General features: G+C 41.3%; 1 protein-coding gene across 1 annotated transcript in view; it reads right to left on the bottom strand.

Annotated features, from left to right (window-relative positions):
* CATSPERB (cation channel sperm associated auxiliary subunit beta) overlaps positions 1 to 24,641 on the bottom strand; it is a 120,045-nt gene that overhangs the window by 69,358 nt on the left and 26,046 nt on the right. The window contains exons 7-14 of the mRNA XM_084791578.1: positions 20,320 to 20,469; positions 13,091 to 13,186; positions 12,844 to 12,962; positions 11,926 to 11,958; positions 8,162 to 8,228; positions 7,688 to 7,734; positions 6,934 to 7,083; positions 2,955 to 3,113 (exon numbers count right to left, since the gene is read on the bottom strand). Of these exons, the coding sequence (XP_084647704.1) occupies positions 2,955 to 3,113; positions 6,934 to 7,083; positions 7,688 to 7,734; positions 8,162 to 8,228; positions 11,926 to 11,958; positions 12,844 to 12,962; positions 13,091 to 13,186; positions 20,320 to 20,469 (821 nt within the window). The remainder of the gene's footprint in view (positions 1 to 2,954; positions 3,114 to 6,933; positions 7,084 to 7,687; positions 7,735 to 8,161; positions 8,229 to 11,925; positions 11,959 to 12,843; positions 12,963 to 13,090; positions 13,187 to 20,319; positions 20,470 to 24,641) is intronic.

Here is a 24,641-nt window from a genome sequence, read left to right as displayed (position 1 = left end):
GTGTGTATGCATGTATGTGTGTTTATATGTGTACGTGCTGCATTTAAGTAAGTGCATGAGTGTTTGTCTGGGGGAGACTACAGGATGACCACGGTGAGTTCCTATTGTGCTTACTACCTTATTGGCACAGAGTCTTTTATTGAACAAAAAGTTTACTGTTTTGGCCACATTGGCTGACCAATGTCCTCTCTGGATCTGCCTGTCTCTGCTCCCTAATGCAGGGGTTATAGACTTGTACGGTCATGTTCATCCTTTTACACTAGTTCTGGGGATTTAAACTCAGGTCCTCATCCTTTCAGAATGATTCTGCCAGCTGAGCTGCCTACCCAGCCCTACACAGTAGTTTTTATTTGTGTTTTCCTGATACTCAGGGGCTGTGCCATTTCTCACATGTTTATCTTGTTCTATTTTCATTTCAATGATTGCCTCTTTGTGTCATTTTTCTTTTTATCTATTAGGTTTTCCTTTTTGAAAGCATTTTGTATTAGTTCTTTCATTATTGTTATTTTTAGTTCTCCCCTCCACTCTCAGGCTTATATCCTTGTATTCCTTAAATATTATAGGATTGATATTGTACCTTTTGTCTCTCCAAGCTGGGAATAGATGTACAATTCGGCAATAGTAGCACTTAGGAGGCTGAGGCAGGAAAGTTCAAGACTAGTTTTGGCTACACAGTCTGGTCCAGGATAGCCTGGCCAAGACAAAAGCAAAAAAACAAAAACAGGAAACAAAATATAGAGCCACAGTGCCATATACCATCATCTTTTATTCCCAGTCTAAGTGTCCTGAGGATATTATGTTAGCTTTTGTTTTATAGATCTACCTGACTCCAAAATGTAGGTATCATTATCACTTGTAGCTATGTCAACAAAGCCATTTTTTGCTTTCCAGCACTCTTAAAATCACATCAGTATTAGCTATTTGTTCCTACAAAAGTTGTTCTGATTGCTCTCCTCTCTCTCTCTCTCTCTCTCTCTCTCTCTCTCTCTCTCTCTCTCTCTCTCTCTCTCTCTCTCCTCTCTCTCTCTCTTTTTCGGGACAGGGTTAATCTGTGTAGCCTGGGCTGTCCTGGACTTAGTTTGTAGACCAGGCTGGCCTGGAACTCACAGAGATCCAGCTGCCTCTGCCTCCTGAGTGCTGGGATTAAAGGCATGCGCCACCACAGCCTGGCTGATTGTTTGGTCTCTTAAATCCTCTGCCCACCATGAGGAATGAGACTCTGTTTGATTTTTAGACTAGTTTTGTTGAACGCCATCTAAATCCTTTCACTTCAATTCCAGCTGTTTATTGTCCACAGTCCAAATACACACATGAAAAGCTTGAATCATAGAGCCCACTGGTAATATTCCTGATTTACACACTTTCTAGCCATCAAATCTGAGTTCAGTACGCTCTTCCAAAATCACTTTTCAATCCATAAGCCAAAGAATTCCAGAGCAGAAAACAATGAAACAGTCACATTGGAAAAAAGAAAAAAGAAAAAAAGACAACAAACTGTTAGATGAAGTTTTAGAATTTGACTAGAGTTGGGGTAATATAGAGTTGGGGAGAATATAACATGGGGCGGATATTGAGAGGAAAGCATGCCCAGGAATGTGAGGTGCTTGCCTGCAGAGTGTGTGGAACAGACAGAGAAGGATGTTTGAGTTAAAAAAATGTCAATGACCAGAGGAGATATTAGAAGTTCTGAAATGTTAGTATAAAACTAAATAAGGGGGTTTCAAGAAGCCCTAGTACCAGGATGTCAGCTGTACACATCCCAATTTTGCATACAATAGACACTTTTAAGCCAAGAAATCATCAGCATGAGTAAAATAAAGATGGTTTTTATTCATATACACTAGATAAGTTGGGAGGCATGGAATCAATAGAAACTAAGTATATGTTGTGTCAATGTGAGAAAGACTAAACGAATTGACAATGAGGTAAGGTGCTAAAAATCAACCTGAGGAACTTTTCATACACCTTGTCAGTTGCCCAAGGTGTTTTTCTTTGAGACAGTATCTCACACTAGAGCCAAAACTGGCCTTTGACTGACAGTAATCCAGCTGCCTCGGCCTCCAGAGTTTTGGGGTTGCAGTGGTGAGCCACTGCGTTTTGCTTCCTTGGGGGTTTTTCAAGGGGGTTTTAGGCTGCTACTGATTGTCTTTCCATATGTGTGACTGCGAGAGGGAATTACTCATAAGCAATAGATATTCTGAGATATTCACCAAGTGAACAGAAATTCTAGAATTAAACTGCCAAACTCTGAAATAGTTAACCACTTTCTGTCTAAATAGAAGTGTTATTTTGATGGCAATGACTGAGGAGCTTATGTCTTTGAGGTAAAACTGTAACCTGTCGTGTGCTCTCAGAATCCCACAGAGGAACTCTGCTCTCCCTCCTGACTAAAAGTGAACAAATTGCTTTCACCAGCAGTCAACATAATGCTTTCTTGGTACTAAATTTCTTTATGTTTCATATTTTGTGCTCCTTACTTTTAACTTGGCTGATGACCATAGTTTACTAATGATAGAGCTTTCTGACTGGAGTTCCCAAAATAGAGACCATTACCAGAAAGAGCCTAGATAACAACGGAGCCAAAAGAGTTTGCTTAGCAAGTTCAGATAAAGAGTAGGCAACGTCAAATGCCAGAAATGCCAGATAAAAACATACTTTCCATGGATTAATGGCAAAATCTAAGTCCTTCAAGGTGTATAGAAATGGATTATGCCTGATAATATTCAGAAGCATGGTGCCCATGGCTCATTTTTTATCAGCCAGTGAACACATTGAAAGGTTTAAATTGACTACAGACCACTAAGCTTAACACACAATAAACAGTTGATAAACATTTATTGTCTTGCCTTCTATTTCTTCAGAGTATGCCTACTTTTTATGTATACAACCACTCGGTTTGCAAAAGTTTGACTGCTTACTTTTATTGCAAAAGAAGAAATCTTAGGGTTGCTTACCTCATTGCCATAAACATACAGAAAGTGGCTCCGGGGATGGAACACCATTCCAATTGGGCGATTGAATGAGCTAGGAAATTTGAAAGCTGGAAATTTTGTTTGAGGGTTTGGCTTTCCGTTTTTGAGCATTGACACAGACACAGAGGTGCGCTTGGAGCCCTAGATAAAGCAAAGGAAATAATAAGATTTATTCTGTGTCCACATTATAACTTCTAGGCTTTCTCTTTATTGCAATTTTATTTAAGACATGGACATACCCATCATTACATCAAAGAACTTTAAAAAATTAGAAATCACTGATAACTCTACTCCACTACCCCCATCCGACCATTTTATAGATGCTGAGATATAATATAGGAAACTAAGGAATTTGTTCAAAGTTATATAGTAAGTGGTATTGAGAGGTTTACCATCATCACTAAAGTAGCAAGATAGACCCAGTGTCCATGCTCTTCTTGCCTTTCATTCTAAATATGGGTGCCTGACAAAAATCCCAATTCTGTTGGCTTATAATCTTGAAAGAAACAAGACTAGGACATCTTCCAAAATGCCCTCTTGGTATAAAGATAGTGTTGAGATGAAGACTTTCACTGATACGGGGGGAAAAGTTGTCTTTGTCCCTCCCTTAGTTGACTAAAAGCAGAAAATTCTAGGAAATGAGGCTTCCAACCACAGCAGACCTACTCCTCCTCACTCTCAAGAGAGATAGCAAATCAGATCTATCCAAAATCCCCTTTCCAGGGAAGTCTTATGGCTTTGAGATCCCAACATAGACATACATTATCACCTCCTCCTCCCCTCCCCTCCCCTCCCCTCCCCTCCCCTCCCCTCCCCTCCCCTCTCCTCCCCTCCCCTCCCCTCCCCTCCCCTCCCTCTCCTCTCTTCTCCTCTCCTTTCCTCTCCCTTCTCCTCACCTCTTCTTTTGATTTGTTTTGTTTTGGGTTTTCAAGACAGGGTTTCTCTGTGTAGCCTTGGCTGTCCTGGACTCGCATTGTAGACCAGGCTGTCCTCAAACTCACAGGGATCCACCTGTCTCTGTCTCCCAAGTGCTGGGATTAAAGGCTTGCGCCACTACTGCCCGGTTCTTCTTCTTCTTTTGAAGTCTATTTATCAAAAAAGTATTTTTCCAGGAAAATATCAGTTTAATCTAAAATGTATTCAGCATAGGCAGGCATGGTGGCACATGCCTTTAATACCAGCACTCAGGGTCAGAGGCAGGCATATTGTTTTGAGCTGGAGGATACCTAATGGTACACAGTGAGATCCTGCCTTAAAGAAAGGTTCAACTGAAAAAGCAGCTTATTTGAATATTACATGTGCTTTGGAGGACTGTTACATATATTCCACTCAGGGCTGAGTGCTGAACAGCCGCTTAGAGAATCCTTAACTGTTTTTTAAAAAGATTATTCACTTTACATCTTCATCTCAGCCCCCCTCTCTGATCCCAGTCCCCACATCACACATCACACATCACACATCACACATCACACATCACACATCACACATCACACACTCAGAGAAAGGGCAGGTCCACTGTGTATACCAACCCACCCTGGCACACTGAGTTGATGCAGCACTAGGAACATCCTCTCCCACTGGGGCCAGACATGGCAGCCAAGCTAGGGAAATGGAATATAAAGGGAGGCATTAGAGTCAGGGAGGGCCCCCACTCTAGTTGTTGGGGGGATCCACATCTGCCTCATATGTGCAGGGGGCCTAAGGACCTGTCCATGCATGCTCTTTGGTTGGTGGCTCAGTCTCTGTGAGTCCCCATGGACTCTGACGCTGTAAGTCTTCTTGTGGTGTCCTTCACTCTTCTGGGTCCCCCAGTCATTCCCCCCACTCTTCCATAGGACTTTCTAAGCTCTGTCTAATGTTTGGCTGTGGGTCTCTGCATCTGTGTCCGTTACCCACTGGGTGAAGCCTCTCAGAGGAGTCATGCTAGGTTCCTGTCTACAAACATAGCACAGGAACATTAATCATGTCAGAGATTAGTTCTCTTCCACGGGATGAGTCTAATATAGGGTCAGTCTTTGGTAGAAATTCCCTCAATCTTTGCTACAGCATTGCTCCTGAACACCTTTTAGACAGGACAAATTTTGGGTTGAAAGTTTCCTAGGTGTGTTGGTGTTCTTATTCCTCCACTGGTAGTCCTGTCTGGCTATTGGAGGTGACACATCAGGCTCTGTATCCCCTGTTGCTAGGAGTCTCAGCAAGGGTGACAACCCCCCCTCCCATATACTTCCTGGATCATCTTCCATCCCAGGTCCTTGCCAAGTCCCAGAGATGCCTCCCCTACCTCCAGTTTCCTTTCTTTCACCTAGCCTTCACTCCCCTGCTCTCCCCACTACTAATATCCATCCGTGTTCCTCTTTTCATCTCTTCTTCTACCCAGTTCCTCCCTCTACCCACCTCTGATGTCTATTACATTTCCTTTTCTGAGTGAGATATAAGCATCTACTCTTGGGCCCTCCTTGTAACTTAGCTTCTTTGGGTCTGTACATTCTATGGCTAGTATCCACTTAGCCTGTCTTTTAGGGGTTGGGTTACCTCACTCAGTGAATACCTTGCCTATCTTTTAGGGGTTGGGTTACCTCACTCAGGATGATATTTTCTAGTTCCATCCATTCTCCTTCAAATGTCAAGTTGTCTTTGTTTTTAGTAGCTGTGTAGTAAATGTAAATGAACCACGTCATCTTTACCCATTCTTTGGTTGAGGGTCATCTAGGCTGTTGCTGGTTTTTGGCTATTAGGAACAAAGCTGCTATGAACATAGTTTCGGAAGTATTGCTGTGGTATGGTGGGACATCTTTTGTGTATATGCCTTGAGGTAGAGCTATTCCCAATTTCCTGATAAATAGCCAATTGATTTAACAAAATGATTGTACAAGTTTGCACTCAGACCAGCAATGAAGGAGAGTTTCCTTTTCTCTACAAACTTACTAGCATGTGCTGTCGCTTGAGTTTTTGGTCTTAACCATTCTTATGAATGGATGAAATCTCAGGGTCATTTTGATATGCATTTCTCTTATGACTAAGGAAGTTGAGCATTTAGTTAAGTGTTTCTGGGCCATTCAAAATTCCTGTTGAGAATTCTCTGTTTAGCTGTGCATGCCACTTTTGATTGGGTTATTTGGTTTGCTGATGTCAAATTTCCATATATATAATTTTAGCCCTCTGTCAGATATAAGGTTAGTAAAGATCTTTCTCCATTCTGTTGACTGCAGATTTTCTCTATTGACAGTGTCCTTTGCATTGCAGAAGATTTTCAGTTTCGTGAGGTCCCATTTATTAATGGTTGATCTTAGTCCCTAAGCTGATGGCATTCTGTTCATGAAGTTGTCTTCTGTGCCAGTGAGGAGCCTATAACCCTGCCCCTTTCTCTTCTGTTATATTTAATGTATCTTGTTTAATGTTAGGATCTTTCATCACTTGGACTTGAGTTTTGTGCAGGGTAATGATTATGACTCTATTTGGATTCTTAGCAAGTGTCCTTGTGGTACGGCGGAGCATCTTTTGGGTATATGCCAGATATCCAGTTAGAAGAGCACCATTTGTTGAAGATGCTTTCTTTTTTTCATTGTATGATTTTTGTTTATTTGTCCAAAATTTTCTAGTTTGAGAATAATTCTAATTAATAGCCACGGTTAATGAACTAGGCAACAGAAAATATACATCTATGATAATGGGTTACCCTTTTTCCATCTAAACTAACCCTTTCAACAAACTTTAGATTCATGTGGAAAATATTCAGCTTGTATTTCCCTGGAGAATGAGAAAAGAACAATAAGGAAACAGCTAGCATTTTCATCAACTTCAACGACATATAAATAAATGCTCCATACCAAACTATTTTTTGGGTCATAGATAATATTGTCAGAGTCTATTCCAGAGATCATGACAATCTGGGAATGATGTCTGCTACGATCAGTTTGCAGTGATTGGTGACAGAGAAAACCCCTCTGAGCTAGAGACTTACCTGATGATGAAAGAGGTAAATTCCAGCACTGGTCTCTTGGTCAATAAGAAATGATACCACATGTGGAAGAAATCTTGTACTTCTATAAGAAGCAGATAAGCAAGGCAACCACTCACGAAATGGTTCTTTACTGTAAAAACAAGAACTGGACTAGAAAATAGAAAGGAAGTGTTAATATTGTTTCTAAGACATAAATACCAACTAGTTACTGTAGGAAAAGAAGCTAATGAATCATTGTGTTGTTCTGACAGGCCAAATTTAAAAAAGAATCTCTCTCTCTCCCTCCTCTCACTCTCTTTCTTTTATACATGCACGCACATGCACATACTACCACACACATGCACATGCATACACAAAAATATACGGAGGCTTTTTAGAATAGGTTCTTACTATGTGACCTAGGCTGGCCTATAACTATGTAGCACAAATACACCTGCCTCCACCTACTGATTGTTAGAATTACATGTGTGTACTACCTCAACTGGCTCACAAACCATGGTTTTAATTCTTTAATGTCTATTACTTTGTCCTGGGTAGATTTGATTTTTAGAGAACATTGCATAGAAACTCTTCTCTGGCTTGGAGTATTTGCCTAGCTTTAACAAAAGTAGGTGTCAGCTATTAAGTGCACATGGAGACACCACTGGGAGTGGTTACATTTTCTATGTGTTTAAGTACCATATTGCATATTGACAACAATTCTTGAAATCATGCTTAATGAATCTCCTACCTTTGAAAGTTTTCTACATCATACCTCACTGAGGGTCCTGTTTCTGTCAAAAGTGATAGTAACATAATCAACTGTAAAATACAAAGGCATAGAAATTATGAACAACATCTACACTTACTGACTTAGGAAGTGTTAGTGTTAATAAAGCTGCTTACGTAAAAAGCAATACTAGTTTTGTACTATCTAGTAATGTATCCTTGGACACAGCTCTCTTGGATTTAGGTAGGGGTGTTACTCCTATTCATTTTTAGAAAGTGTCTCTTAGTAGGTAGCCCAGGGTAGCCTCAAGCCTGCAGTGTTCCTGTTTCTTCTGCCTGAGTGTAAAAGGAATGACAAGCATACACCGCTACTGAGCCAGGATTTCTCATTTTTAGGCCATTAATTCATATAAAATAGTTATCTTCACACTTTATTCAATGTATTTAGTGCATTTTATTTATTGAATCTATACATGTAATCCATAGAGATAAAAGTATGTCATCATGTTTTCAAATTTACCTTCAAAACTTTCTCTGTTTGCAAAACATTTTTCATTGTACCACAGTTTTCCTTTGATGTAGTCAACCTATATAAATACATAAAGAAAATATCAGCCAGGTCATGTGTGGAGCTAGATTTTAAACATAAGGAAACTTACTTTAAAAATTCCAAAGTATTGGTCATCTGTGGATACAAAGTTTTGATCATGTTTGAATGTGAGGCCAATAAAGAGAGAAAAAATGTACACACATAAGAGATTGCAGACTGTAGTCAAGAAACTGAAATTCATATTGTGAACAGGCACCAAGAAAGAAATTTAAAAACATGATGATATTCTTGGCTATGAAGTATCTTTCTAAAGTGACCAGAAGTACCTTCATCCTTTACCACAGCCAGAATACAGCACACATTTTTTTTAATTCCACATTTTCTGCAATAATGCATAAGGAAACTGTGCAAAAGCCTGAAAATGTCAAGTAGCAGCAATATAAAGGCCTTCTGACTTTTAAGGTCTCTGTTGATAAGTTTGGTGTAATTCTGATAGGTTTGCCATTATATGTTACTTGGCTTTTCCCCCTGGTCACTTTTAATATTTTTCTTTGCTCTGTACATTTTGTGTTTTTATTATTATGTGGCAGGAGGATTTCCTTTTTTTTGTGTGTGTGTGTCTATTCTATTTGGTGTTCTGTAGGTCTCTTGTATGTTTACATGCATCTCCTGGTTTAAATTGGGAAATTTTTCTTCTATGATTCTGTTGAAAATATTTTCTGGTCCTTGGAGCTGGGTGTCTTCTCTTTCCTCAATTCCTATTATCTTCAGGTTTTGTCTTTTCATGATGTCCTTGAAATCTTGGATGTGTTTTGGTCAGGAATTTTTCAACTTTAAGCTTTTCTGTGATGGTTGCATCAAGCTCTTCAATTGTATCTTCTACTCTGGAGATTCTTTCCTCCGTCTCTTGAATTCTGTTAGTAATGCTTACCTCTGAATTTCCTGCTTTCTTCTGTAAGCCCTCTTGTTCCTGGCTTTCTTCTGTCTGTGCGTTTATCATTGTTTTCATTTTCATCTTCACATCTTGAACTCTTTTATTGATTTTTTTCATTTGATCATTTGTATTTTCCTGAATTTCTTCCAGTGATTTCTTTATTTCCTCTCTATAGGCCTGTTTAATATCCTCAATATGTTTGCCTGCATCTTCTTACATTTGTTTATGGACTTTATTCATTTCCTCCGTTAATATCTTCATCACTACGGAGTTAAGGTCATTTTCTTGTGCTTCAGTTGTGTTGAGTTCCCAGGATTGAATTCTTTGGGATAGCTAGGATCTGGAGATGTCATATTGTTTTGGTTTTGTTGTTTGTGTTTTTATGCTGGCTTTTAGTCATCTTGCTGTCTCTAGTCTTGGGAGGTAGTTTCTGGTGTCCTTCACTGGTCATTGAGAGCAGTTCATTGGTGAGTGTTTATAGGCCGAGAACTCTCACCTGTGAAGACCAGGGAACCCTTCCCTGGATCAGGCAAGGTGGCCTGGTTTCAGCTCCAACGCCTTTGCTCCCCACCCTGGGCTCCCCACTGGGTCTGCAGAGGCTGGTGCTGGTGCTCTGCAGCCCAAGTATCAGTTTAAGATAGTGTAGTTATAATTGGTCATCCTGTCTTTGGCTGGCCTTTGAAAACCCTGCCCACAGGCCCCGAGGCTTTTGGGGTGTAGGCTCAGTTTGCCCTAGAGTGCTAGAACCCCTGCTGGGTTGTGGGGCTTGGCTAATATTCTGCACAATCCCATCAGACTGGCTCAGTTTTGCCCAAGAATGTGAGAATCTGCACTGGGTTGTAGGGGCACTGGCTAAGCTTCCACCGGTTCCCTTCAGGCTGGTTTAGTGCAACCTGAGAGTGCGGGATGGTTCCCTGGGTTGGGAGGCTGGCTAGGATTCTGCCAGATCCCCTTGGGCCAGCTCAGTTCTGCTGGAGAGTATGGGAATCTCCGTTTGGCTGTGGGGGCTGGCTAGGCCTCCACCTGATCTGGCCCAAGTGTGCAGGAACAGTCTGCTGGGCAGCTTGCTAGATTTTGGCCCTGCCGCCTTAGCCCAACCCACCTGGGAACATGGCTATGGAGCTGTAGCTGGAGAATGTGTCCACAGCCACCTAGGCCCCTGCATGGGCCCTGGGTCCCTACGTGGGCTGGCGGGATTATCTGAGGTCAGATCTATCCTAGATCCACACTCTCTGCTCCCCCTGAGCCAGCAAACACTGATACTGTTTCTCTCTGTAGTCCACACCGTTGAGAGAGGGGAGGTGGTGGAGGGAGAGAGAGCAGGTATGGCAGGGCTTGATAGGTTGTGCTGGGCTTTGGATACTGTGCCCAAGTGGTCGCTGGCCCCTGGGGCTTTCTATGGACTGGCAGAGCAGTCTGAGGTCAGATCCACCAATTTTCCTGGGTTTTCTCCAGGCCAGCAGATCCAGACTCTGGTGCTTCACCTCCCAAGGTTCAGTGCCAGATACTGAGTCTGTGATACAGAGTTCGGCTGCAGCTCACTGGCAGGTATAGGTCCAGTCTCTGGGGACTGGGCACCTGTCCTCCACAGGTCAGTTGGATGGCCTGAGTCTGGACCCACCTGTGCTCTGCACTATGTGGACCCCTCTCACATAGGGCTCTCCAGGTCTTGAGGTCTGTAGATCCCAGTTGGGTCCCTAGTCTCCATCCTGAAGATCAGATGTGGTGTATGCTCAGCCAGGCCTCTTCATTTTAATGGCTGTGTATCTCAGAGATATTTTGAAGGGAGGACTCAAGAGTGCTTTTCAGAATATATCAGATTGGTGCAATGCTTGAATGAGACAAGACGTAGTTCTCTGAGGTACCCAGAATACCTTGAGTTTGGGGAAATAACGTCCATGCTCTATTGTTTCAGTAGAACAAGAAGTAAATGTTTCTATGAAGTGAATACATTGATGTTGTTGGGAACTGAACCCAGAGCATGAACTTGCAAGGCAAACTATCACTGAACCACACTTCTAGCACTCATATTTTTGATTGACATTTGACTGAATCTAAGCATGTGATTGTGAGATAAGAGATAAGCTATTTCCACTTGTTCCTTGCATTTATTTGTTTTCTCCACTGGTTTCCCTGTTCTCTGTTTCACTTTTCCTTCCACAATACTTTGGTATTACAACTAATTGTGTTGGGTTCCTGAGAAATTAGTGTGGTTTCTTCCTTGTAGTGACTGTGTGTAACACAGGACAGAATGGAAGAGGACATGCCAAGGTCTAAGAATAAATATAATTTTCCTTGAAGTTTCAGAACTGGCAATGCATGCGCATGTGTTGATGAAAATGACCTTGTTGAATGTGACAGGCTGATTATGTAAGAGAGAAGGAAGCAACTTAAAAGAGGAAGCAGTGCCCTGAAAGGACAGAAGTCAAGCCATGGTCAGATTGCATGGCAGTTTTTGTCCAAAATGGAAGGGCTCCTTTTTCTGAGTGGACACAGAACAGCCCCAGGGCAGGTGGACTGGGAAGTAACACTTGCTAGATTCCAGCCCTTACCCTTTCCATCTGGGCATCATGGTATAGAACATGGCCTGAGCAATTTCTATAGGCCAAGAGAGCACTGACTTGCAGAAAAGTGTGCCCACTGAGAAGAGGAGGTCCTGATAGTTATGGAAATATCTTTTTACTTTAAACTGAAAATTATTTATGGTAACAAGAAAAATCTAAGTTGTGAATTATTGCTTTGCAAGTTGCCACGTGAATATGTATCTTCTAAACCAATATTAGGAAATCGAATGTCTTACCCTTTCAAATCCACAAAATGGTGCTCTTGAAAGCTGGAGGATGAAGAAAAAGAGTAAAAAAAGAAAGTTAAAATTTCAGTTACTTTTCAGAAGGTATAACAAATCTTTGTATTTTAAGTTGTACAACAGAATCCCCCTTTGCTTTCTTTTGTCTTCTGGTAGATACATTTCCAAATGTTAATGTAGCTTCTCCTTTAGTCCCTTGATGGAACCTCATTGTATGCATATAGCTCCATCCAAATGTATACTCTTCTCTTTGTCCCAGCATTTTGCTACCTTTCATTTTCTTCCTATATCTTTCTGACCGAGGAAACTTTCTAATCTCCATAGCTGGGCCTGGATAAACAGTCCCAGCTTCACCTTTTCTTGATTCTTGTTGGAAAAAAATTTTCAGTTGTCCTGTTACAAGAATTCACAGCAGGATTGAATGCGGTTACATGCAGAATTTTTGAGTCCATTTTATTCTTTTTAACAGCTTTCAATTTTATAGATGTATTGGCACACCGTGACATTTCAATATACTTGTGGAGTATATAATTATCATCAGGATTGTTGGCACATCCATCATCTTATCATCTTAGGCATGTATTATTTCATTGACAACATTTATTTTCTGGTACTTTTAATATGGCATTTAGTTATATAAATTACCTTATAGCATTTTTGGAACATATTGATCAATCAATAAATAAACAATTAGTCTAAACTACACAGCAATAAAACTAGTGCCAAATTTCAATCCATACATCAAATGTTATGAAGCAAAGGAAACAGTTGGTGTATCATACATTTCATTTAAAATTTTTTTACAATTTTCAGCTCTAAGATATACTAATCATAACTCAATAAAAACATATCTCTTTTTATATAACAGACAATATTAAAGATTACCAGTAGATTATAAAGAAATTTTCATACCTGTATGTGTGAAGTGGTTGGGTAACGGAGATCAGGACTTACAAAAAGACCCAAAGAGGTGAGAATGACTAAAAAGTGATTTGTTATAACCATATCTATCACTGTAAGCCCTTTGTGGTCTGAAGGAAGAAATCAAATCACACCATAGGTTAGAAACAGTCAGCTCTTTAGCAAAGATATTTCAGAAACACTAAATGAGTTTTGATATAAATGAAATGATGAAGATGAAGACAGCCAGAAAAATTACCGTCTTTAAGTTCTGCATAGACAGCTTGTGTCAGGTCATACCATTCGGTTTCGCTATCTCTCCAAAATCCATAAATGGTTTTGCCTACGTAAACACCTACCATGAAAGGAAAATAGTTAGAGCCAGAAAACTTTGCAGGGCTCAGTTCAGGAATCGCAAAGTTGCTGTGTCAACGTAGGCTTCTCTCTGCTACATTAGTCAAGGTTCTATAGAACTGATAGAATGTCTGTCTGTCTATCTATCTATCTATCTATCTATCTATCTATCTATCCCTACCTACATATGTGGAATATATACTTAGTAATCAAATTACAAATTTCCAAATGAAAGCAAACACATATGTGTGTAGGTTATACATACATACACATATATGCTACAACGAACACTTATATGATGAAGGGTAATTAGAATGGCATATGGGCTGTAGTTCATCTACTCCAACAATGGCTGTCTACTGATTTAAAGTCTGGGATTGCAGTAGCTGTTCAGTCTACTAGGTGAGGTGTCCTGGATTGTCTTCACTATTTGCCAGAATCCTGAAGAAGTAGGCTCTGTTGCCTGTGAAGGAATGCACTTGCTAGCAAAGGCAAGGACAATAGGCGAAGAACAAAAGCTTCCTTCTTCCATGGCCTTTTTATAGGATGCTACCAGAGGATATGATCCCAACTAAAGGTGAATTTAGTTACTTCAAATGATTTAATTAAGACAAATCCCTCACAGGTATGTGCATGGGTTTTTAGCTGAGTCTAAATGTAGTGAGACTGACAAGCAAGAATAGCCATGATGAGTCTGCCCATTGTCGATTTGAAAATCATATCCCCTTATGTCATGCTTGATTTCCAAATGAAACCAATAACCAGGTCATAATTGTGCCTCACATGATATACCTTTTCTATCCACAAACGCAAACACACTATTTACTCAACCAGGTCCTAACTAGGCCTAACATACTATAACAACGCCTCCTACATGTTCAAATGAATTCCAAATTTTAGAAAAAGTAGCAATGGCCCTAGAGGAACATTATTTTAGTATAGAAAAATTTACATATGATAAACCACCATTCATTCATTCTTTCTTCTTTCTTTTTTGCTCTTTCTAGTCAGGGTTTCTCTGTGTAGCCTCGGCCATACTGGATTCACTTTGTAGACCAGGCTAGCCTGGAACTCACAGAGATCCACTTGCCTCTACCTCCCTGAGTGCTGGGATTTCAGTGTGCACCTGGCTTACTAATATTTCTTAATTGATGTTATATTGCATGATAAATAAATTGAGAAAGAAAACACAAATATCTGCAAAAACACATTCTTGACAAAATATCACAAAAACATCACCTCTAATTCAGATGACCTTAATAACTACCCTCATCATCTACATTTTCTGTATTTCCTCCAGAACCTCAGGTGGTCTTGGCTCTTTTCCTGGAGAATTAATAAATACCTTCATTCCTGAAGGGCCTGTGCCTCTTGTCATCCTGCCTCAATTAGGTTGTTGCAACTCCCCTTGACTTTAACCACAGGAAATGGTAGCACCAAGAAACACCTGAAAGGATCTTCTGTACTCTAGACATAATCTTTTTATCTCCATTGTGGAGAAGGAATCCGATTTCCCCTTGGTAATCTGGATCAATCACCCATCCTAACACTATTATTCCTTTCTTAGTGTGTAGGGTTAAGGACATCATAACCCAAAGTAGCCCAGTGCATAATCCGAGTATTTAAGTAAATGGAATTCTTGTTATGTCCCCTGGAAGGAGCACTCTCTACTTTGGAACCAAAACTTCTAGGTCGGCCAAATATAAAGTCATGAATAAGAGGTAATTTTTTTTTCTTAGTGTGTTGCTAGGGGTGATAGTGAGTGGGACTATTTCTTTACCCACCTGTGGATTCTGGCTATGGGAGAGACCATAGCATATAATTGTTCATATTCAAAGCATATGCCACTTTCTGGAAACTCTTGCCCCAGCTCTCCAGTCCATCTACTCTGTGCTGGAACTGTGTCTTCCAAAGGCTATCCCATTATTCTATCAGCCTGCTGCTTCAGATGCTGAGGAGCTTATTAAGACCAGTGGATTCCATGATCATAGGCCCACTGCTGCACTTCTCTGTCTGCAAAGTGAGCTCCTTAGTCAGAGGTAATACTGTTTGGTACATAATAATGGTGGATAAGGCATTCTGCAAGGTCACAGGTGGTGACCTTGGCAGAAACATTAGGTGCAGGAAAGGCAAATCCATAAGTAGAGAAGGACAAAGCACTGTCCTTTCTCTTGAAGAAGTTGGCCAATGTAGTCAACCTGCCACCTGTTCACTAGCTGCTCTCCTTGGGGAATGGTGCCACATCTGGGGCTCAGTGTTAGTCCCTGCTGTTGGCAGATATGGCACTCAGCAGCAGCAGTGTCTTGGTCAGCCTTTGTGAGTGTCGGTCTATGTTGTCAAGCTCATGTATAACATCCATCTCTGTTGCCATGGCCACATTGTTCATGAGAATGTTGGGTAATAACAAATGTAGTAGGGAAAGAGGCTAACTCTTCATAGAATGGGCATCCTGTCTACTTGGTTTTAACCTCCTCCCCTGCTAAAGTCACTTTTCAATGGGCATTTATATGGGATACAAGTATCTTTACATCTTTCACCCAGTTGGAAACATTTATTTACAAACGTCTTCCCCAGATGTCTTTCTCACAAACATTTCAACCATTCTTCTTCCAGTTTCTGACATCCAGCCAATACACTGGCTACAGGCCAAGAACCAGTGAACAACCACATATATGGCCATTTTCCCCTTCCAAACAAAATATATGTCTGTGTGTAGTGCCTGAAAATCTGTCTACTGCGAAGACTTCCCTTTGCTGGTGGCTTGAGGAATGTCCCAGAAAACAGGTTGTGATGCTGTAGCTGTTCAATTGTGGGTTGTGCCTGTACCATGTGCAGAGCCATTTATAAACCAGGCCCTAGTCTTCCTTAATTAACTGACATAGGGCACACCTCACAGGCTATAGGTAGATACTTGGAAACAGGCAGCATTGTAATGAAAATGGAAACTGTAGGCACTTGGGAAACTTCTTCATGTAACATGCTTGTGCCTTCAGGACCTGCTCAGACCTGATAAAATATTTTGCTTCCATTTGATAATAGATTGTGGCTGGGCACATCCTACTTTATGGCTTGGTGTATCACCCAGCCAATAATGGGAGTCTCAGTTTGCATGTTAACTTGTTGGGCCATTGTCTAATATTCAGTTTCTACTGAGACCTATTAACAGGCCAAGAGCTCTCTGTCAAAGGGAGAATAGTTGTTTGCAGATGATGACAGAGACTTGGCCCAAAATCCCAATGCTGTCTTCTGTGATTCTCTTATGTGGGCCTGCCCAAGGCTCCCAATGATATCCCTGTCTTCCACTGACACCTCAAGTATCATTGGATGTGTTGTATCATGTGGTTTATGTGGTAGAGCAGCCTTCCCAGCAGCATGGAACTGTTGAAGACCGTCTTCTGTCCCAGCCTTATACAAAGCTAGGAGCTCTCCGAGTCACTTGGTGCATGGGCCAGAGTAACACATCAAGTAAGGAACGTGCTGTCTCAAGAACTCAAAATACGCCCACTAAATGTTGTGCTTCTTTCTTGATGGTTAGCAGGTTCAGTTACAATAACTTATCCTTCACCTCAGCACACATCCTCATGGACTACACTTTCTATCTCCCCTCTAATAGCCTGTTTAACCTTAATTCTCGTTATTTGTCTAAAAGTGCCTCTTGGTGGGATCTGAGAGACATCAGAATTGTCCTACCTGGTATCTCCTTCAGAAAAAGCCACTGATGGCTTACCATACAATAAGGAAGAATTTCTTCACTCAAAGGTGGATAAAACAATTTTTCAGGTGTTGAGGCAGGAATACATCATTTGCTGAGGGTGGAGAGACTACTTCCTCAGGTGAGATAAAACCCTGATAATCTTTTTTTCCACTTTTTATTTTTATTTAATTAATTTACTCAGATTACAACTCAATTGTTATCCCATCACTTGTATCCTCCCGTCCCTCCCTCCCTTTCTCCTCCCTCCCTCCCTCCCTTTCTCTTTCACCGTATTCCCCTCCCCTAGGTCTTTGACTATGGGGGGCTTCCTCCCCCACTATATGGTCATAGGCTATCAAGTACCATCTTGGTAGCCTGCTTATTCTTTCTTTGAGTGCCACCAGGCCTCCCCACCAAGAGGGGTGGTGGTCAAATATGGAGCACCAGAGTTCATGTCAGAGTCAGTTCCCGCTCTCCACATAACTGTGGAGAATGTCCTGTCCATTGGCTAGATCAGAGTAGGGGTTCCATGTTTACTACTTGTCCTTGGTTAGAGCAATAGTTTGAGCAGACCCCCCTGGGCCCTGATCCACCCGTCATGATATTCTTCTTGTAGGTTTTTAAGATCCTCTGGATTCTTTTATTTCCCCATCTCCTATATTTCTCTTACCTACAGTCCCAGGGGAATGTCCTCACATCTATCCCAATCTTCTGGTAAGTAAAGACTTTCATGAGACATGCCCCTTAGGCTAGTACCCAATTATAAGTGAGTATATATCATGTGAGTCTTTCTGCTTCTGGGTTAACTCACTCAATATGATCATTTCTAGCTCAATCCATTTGTCCACAAATTTCAGGATTTCCTTGTTTTTAATAGCTGAGTAGTAGTCCATAGTGTAAATGTACCACAGTTTCTTTATCCATTCTTCAACTGAGGGACATTTAGCCTGTTTCCAGGGTCTGGCTATTATGAATAAGGCTGCTATGAACATGGTTGAGCATATGCCCTTGTTGTGTGGAGGAGCATTTTCTGGATATATTCCAAGGAGTGGAATAGCTGTGTCTTGAGGAAGCCCTATTCCCAGTTTTCTGAGATAGCACCAGATAGATTTCCAAAGTGGTTGTACAAGTTTGCATTCCCACCAGGAGTGTTTCTCTTTCTCCACATCCTCGCCAGCATGTGGTGTCACTTGAATTTTTGATCTTAGCCATTCTGATGGGTGTAAGATGGAATCTCAGAGATGTTTTGATTTATATTTACCTGATTACTAAAGATGTTGAATATTTCTTTAAGTGATTCTCAGCCATTCAATATTCCTTTGTTGAAAATTTTCTGTTTAGTTCTGAGTCTCACTTCTTAATTGGGTTATTTGGTTTGGTGGTCTTTAATTTCTTGAGTTCTTTATATATTTTAGATATTAGACCTTTGTCAGATGTAGGGTTGGTGAAGATTTTTTCCCAGTCTGTAGGCTGTCGCTTTGTTCTCTTGACACTGTCTCCTGTCTTGCAGAAGCTTCTCAGCCTCATGAGGTCCCACTTATGAATTGTTGACATTAAGGCCTGGGCTGTTGGAGTTCTGTTCAGGAAGTTGTCTCCTGTGCCAATGTGTTCCAGGCTCTTCCCCACTTTTTCTTCTAACTGATTTAGTATCTCTTCTTTCATATTGAGGTCTTTAATCCACTTGGACTTGAGTTTTGTGCATGGTGATAAATATGTGTCTACATGTAGACACCCAGTTAGACCAGCACCCATTTGTTAAAGATGCTATCATTTTTCCATTGAATAGGTTTGGCTTCTTGGTCAAAAATCAAGTGACCATATGCGTGTGGATTCATATCTGGGTCTTTGATTCGATTCCATTGATCAACCAGCCTATTGCTGTGCCAGTACCATGCTGTTTTAATTACTATTGCTCTATAATACAGCTTGAGATCAGGTATGGAGATTCCTCCTGAGGGTCTTTTATTTTATTATACAGGATTGTTTTAGCTATTCTGGGTTTTTTGTTTTTCCATATGAAGTGAGAATTGATCTTTCAATGATTTAAAAAAATGTGTAGGTATTTTGATAGGGATTGCATTGAATCTGTAAATTGCTTTTGGTAAGATGGCCATTTTTACTATGTTAATTCTCCCAATCCACAAACAAGGGAGATCCTTCCATCTTCTGATGTTGTCTTTAATCTCTTTCTTCAGAGATTTGAAGGTTTTTTTTCAAACAAGTCCTTCACTTGCTTAGTTAGAGTTACTTCTAGATATTTTATATTGCTTGTGGCTATCATGAAGGGTGTAGTTTTCCTAATTTCTTCCTCTGCATGATTGTCATTTGTATATAGGAAGGCTACTGACTTTTTTGAATTATTTTGGATCCAGCCAATTTGCTAAAGGTATTTATCAGCTGTAGGAGTTCTCTGGTGAAATTTTGGGGGTCACTTATGTACACTATAATATCATCTGCAAATAGGAATATTTTAACTTCCTCCTTTTCCATTTGGATCCCCATGATCTCCTTTTGTTGTCTTGTTGCTCTGGCTAGAGCTTCAAGAACTATATTGAAGAGACATGGAGAAAGTGGGCAGCCTTGTCTGGTCCCCGAAGCCCTGATAATCTTAAAGTTCAAAGTCCCTAGCTAGGTAGGTTGCCATGCACACCCAGTCCTAGAGATGGTGTGAAGCAACATCATAGGACAGAACTTCCTGTACTTGGGACTGTCTAGAGCTTGCTCTTGGTACCTCTTGTTTGGCTGTTTACCTGTATCCCTTATAACATCCTGACACTACCCTGGTAAGTGTTCATGAGGGTCTCCCTGAGTCCAGGCTACTCACTTGGCATCTTTAGTAAATAGCAAAAACTGCTCATGGTGGGAAATCCATACATTTGATGCCTCAAGTGTTGTAAACAAGAGTCTAGAGAAAAATAGCTATTTTCCCTCTATATGCCATTGGATAGTTAACAACAGTTGGAAAATACAAGAAGGTAATGGCTCTGCCATAACAATACTGATTTATATATGGCAGAAAAAGTAGACTAGAAGCAACAAACCATCTCTGGCAAGATGAAACGAACTCACAAAGAACAGAGGACAAGTCAGTAAGGCAGCTGTCTATTGGTTGACTGACGGGTTGGTTGGTTGATTTTGAAACAGAGTCTAACAAGTGGCTCCGTCTAACCTTAAACTCAATTGTTCTGCCTCACACTGCCAGGTGGCTGGGCTTATAAGCATATGCCATCAAGCTCACATTTAAGTCACCACTCACATGGCAAAGGCCGCAACAGAGGTGTGTCTCTCCGAGTCCATCACACTGGCAAGTAGAAGAGGTGTAGGGGTGAACAACAAACTTCACTCTTTGTACACATTTAGTGTGTACCTCCGCTTAAAACCACCCTTAACAATTATAAAGCACTGGTTACTTCCAGCATCCAATCAAACTTAAAACTCACCGCTGTGTGTTGAATTAAAAACAAAGGCAACTAATGCCACATCATTGGCACAGGGGCACTTTGCCACTTTGATATCAATCACATATGGAAGCAATTGCATAAGCTTCGTTTTATTCAACGTGGGTCCAAGACTCCACTGAAGAATAGGCTCTGTGAAAGACAAATTTAGGCATGTAAGTAATGGCAGCACTCTTGAAACTGGAACACCACTACTTTCCTTTAAAGGTTTAAGGAGAAATACATAAAGGAAATATTTGATTGTCTAAAGGGCATAGGGAATATATTGAGGTTGGAGAGATGGCTGCTTGAGATTGAGGAAGTGCCCAACCAATGCCTGGCCCAATCTGAGACCCACTCCATGGGAGAGAGCCAACCCCTGACACAATTATCGATACTCTGCTATGCTAGCACACAGGAGCCTAGCAGAGATGTCTTCTGAGCACTTCCACGCAGCAGCAGTTGGAAGCAGATGCTGAGACTCACAGCCAAACTAGGCAAAGCATAGGGAGTTTTGTGGCAATGTGTGTGTGCCGGGGGAGAATAAAGAAACCTGGAGGTGACAGGGGCTCCACGTGAAGAACAACAGAGCCAACTAACCAGTGTCCAGAGGGGCTTGTGAAGACTGAAGCACCAACCAAGGACCATACATGAACTGGACCTAGGTCCTCTACACACATGTAGCCTATGGGCAGCTCGGGCTTCATGTGGGATCCCTAGTCAGGGGAGTGGGGGCTGTCTCTGACATGGACTCTGCTGCCTGCTTTTAGGTCACTTCTGTTTGGTGGGACTTCCTTGCCAGGCCACCGCAGAAGAGGATGAACTCATTCCTGATCTGAACTGACCTGGTGAGCTGGAGTGGGTGGGCAGGGGAGCTCATTTTTTTTTCTGAGGGATAGAAGAGAGGGGATGGTGGAAGAGGGAGAACAGGGACTGGCAGGAGAGGGGGGAGAGGACTGTGATTGTGATGTTAAGTGAATAACCAAATAAATAAACTCAAAATAAGAAACAGAATTGTCATTAGCAGAAGTGCATCAGGAAAGCACGTGGAAATAAAAAAAAGAAAAAAGAAACTGGCTGCTCTTTTAGAGGACTCGGGTTTGATTCCTAGCACACACAGAGCCCCTCAATATTGTCTGAATTTCCACTTCCAGCAGATCCATCCAACGCTCTCTTTGGGCCTCCCAGGGCACTAGGCACACACCTGATGCACAGACATGTATACAGGCAAAACATCCATACACATAAAAACGTTATACATGAGTATAATATGACCTCACACTTAATCAAGTAAAAATGAGTCAGTTTTTAATTTTACAAAGGAGAAAGAATGAAATTCTCTTAATAATACTCTGGCAAGGCCACACTGCTAAAGAGCATTTAGGATGGGAGGCACTGCGTTAGCCATATATGGCAAATACATGGTCACATGATCTGTGTTTAGAATTGTAACAGCTCGGACATGGAACAACGATATTTGTAATTTAGGAATCTGCTTCTGTTTCAAAAACACACATTTCATTTTGCTCCTTTTTTTTTTTTTTGGCAATCCTATCAAAACAGCAGCGAATAAATAAAAAGAATAAACTCAGAATAGGAGCAGAGAAAATTGATGTTATCGTCAGGTAACAAGAGACTGAAGTCTCGAGGGAATAGGTAGAAGTTGGGAATAGATGGACAATAACAAAGCAACCCAATGTGAGACATTTTCGCTTATCAGCACACGTGGTCAGAGTCTTTCCTGTGCAATAGCTGGTGTTTCAGGAATTGATATATTTTGTCTTTTAATTCCCTGCTTTTGTTTTTGCTAAGCTCTCATTTAGACGTTTCTGCTTTTCTTCCCTCTCTGAGAAGCATTCCATGCAATGCTAGAATGAGCGGGGCTCTCCCTGGGATCTCCGTGTGGCCCCCAATGTCACTGGAACTGAAGAATCAAACCGCACTCTGACTCACCAGGCTGGAGTAGGCAATAATCCTCTTTGGGAGTCTTAATCAGATAAGTGTTACAATTTTAACACTTAGAAATCCTACATGGATATGAAATAGGTCAAACTCTCATACATGGAAACAGATTGCTTTTTTCCTCTAGGGAAGAGGAACACTGGAAAACAAAACCAAAATCAAACAACCCAAACATTTCTTATTTAAAATTTCACAATAAAAACCTTTTTTTTTTCTTTTGGAAAAAAAATATACCAGAAAAGTACAAAGTAGTTCAAAGCAACTTTCAAGAATACTGCTGTGTGATTAAAAAAAAAAAAAGTCAGAGTCAAAGAACTTCTCACAACAGAGACAGCTAATAGTCAGTTCTTAGTTGTTTATATTTTACATTGTGGGTCTATCTACTCAGATGTCCAGAAAATCAACCGCACATCCAAATGCCCTAGGGAGTGTCCCTCTTGCCCCTACTTTGGGCGAGGTAAGAAAAGTTGTTCAATTTCTGTCCGTTCGGGCATTGTGCAGTCTCCCTACAGCCACAAAGAGAAAGAAGAAATGGCAGCCTTAGGGACTCAGCGGCACCAAGTTGCTGTGGACGCCTGATCTTGTGGTGAGGGACTGACTTCATGGGCTGTAAAATGTTTGCAAGCCATTCGCACCAGACCTTAGAGAACAAGGAGGTTTGATTTAGTGCCTGTGCCCTTAAGGTAAAATCTGCTTGGTGCCAGGTCCTGTATTTTAAGTAGTCTTATAAGAACTGAAGTGTTGGTGACCTAAAAGCCTTCTGAGCTGAGAAACTGATCAGGAAAGTTGATCTGACTGATAGACAACTTTGGTAAGCTTCTGATAAGATTAACACACTGACCTCTGTTGGGATTTACCACTTGTCAGTTGCGGGGAAAATGACTTGCTGATGGAAACTTCCATTTACAACGATATCCTTTTTGCCCTTGTCTTAGTTAGGGTTTTATTGCTGTGATGAGACACTATGACCATGGGTACTGTTATAAAGGACAACATTTAATCGGGGCTGGCTTACAGTTTCTGAGGTTTAGTCCATAATCATCATGGCGGGAAGCATGGCAGTGTGCAGTAGTAGACATGGTGCTGGGCAAGGAGCCAAGAGGTCTTGGTCCTCAGAGAGCAAAGGGAGAGACTGTCACTAGGCTTAGCTTAAGCTTATATAAGACCTCAAAGGCTGCCTCCACAGTGACGTACTTCCTCTAACAAGGCCACACCTACTCCAACAAGGCCACAACTCCTAAAAGTGCCATTTTCTATGGGTTAATCATTCAAGTGCATGAGTCTACAGGAGCCTGGCCACCATAGGCTTGGGATAACATAATGCAAAATGCATTTAATTTAAGTTCAAAAATCCCCATGGTCTATCACAGTTTCAACACCGCTTAAAAGTCCAAAGTTGAAAGTTGCTTCTGAGACTCAGGCAGTCCCTTAATTCTAATCCCATAAAATCCAAACCAAACCAGATCACATTCTTCCACCATACAATGGCACATGATACACATTACCATTCCAAAACATAGGAAAGGGAGCATAGTGGGAAAATACCAAAGAAAGGTGAAAAACCAGCTGAGCAAACTCCAGACTCTGCATCTCCACATCTGATGTGGAAATGCTCTTCAGGTCTCCAAGTCCTTTCGGCTTTCTTGAGTACATCACATTTTTTTCTTTTGAACTGCTTTCCCTCCCTGTTAGCGGCTTTTCTTGGTAGATATCCCCTGGCTCTGGAACCTCTAACCTCTTGGAGTTTCCAAAGCAATCCAGGTCTTTCCTTCACAGCTTCATACAACGGCCCCTCCGGGCCTCCATGCAGGGACTCACTGCCACATGCCTGTCACCAGCGACTTTCACCAGCAGAGAGTGATTCCACTGCCCCTTCCTTCTATCGATGACTCTAAAGCCAGAACCACATGGCCAAGGCTACCAAGTTCTGCTGCTATCTGGGGCTGAAACATGGACCCCTTGTTCAACTATAGCTTTCACCAGCCATCTGATTTTGATGGTTCCCTTCACTGCCCAAGCTTGGCTGTTCTGGACCTTGCTATGTAGATCAGGCTAACCTTGAATTCAGTGATTTGTATGCCTCTGTCAGTTGAGTGCTGGGATTAAAAGTGTGTACCACCAAGCCTGGATCTCAGATTTGCTTTTATTCCTTTTCGCTAATGCAAGCTTAGCTGAGGGTGGGATCTTGCTCCAAGGTCACCACTCCTTTATTCCATTTCACACCTTCCTTTTCCTTAATCTGTTTATCTTCTTGGAAACAGGCTTTAGCTTTGTTATTCCTGGTGCCCCTTTAATCCTTGAACCATTCATTTTGTATTTTTCCTCTTGCTCAGCTTGCTCCACTTCATCAAAATCCTTCCATA

Source organism: Acomys minous, assembly GCF_964271855.1.
Source record: "Acomys minous genome assembly, chromosome: 8".
NCBI classification, from domain to species: domain Eukaryota; kingdom Metazoa; phylum Chordata; class Mammalia; order Rodentia; family Muridae; genus Acomys; species Acomys minous.
This window is presented reverse-complemented; position numbering and strand designations above follow the sequence as displayed.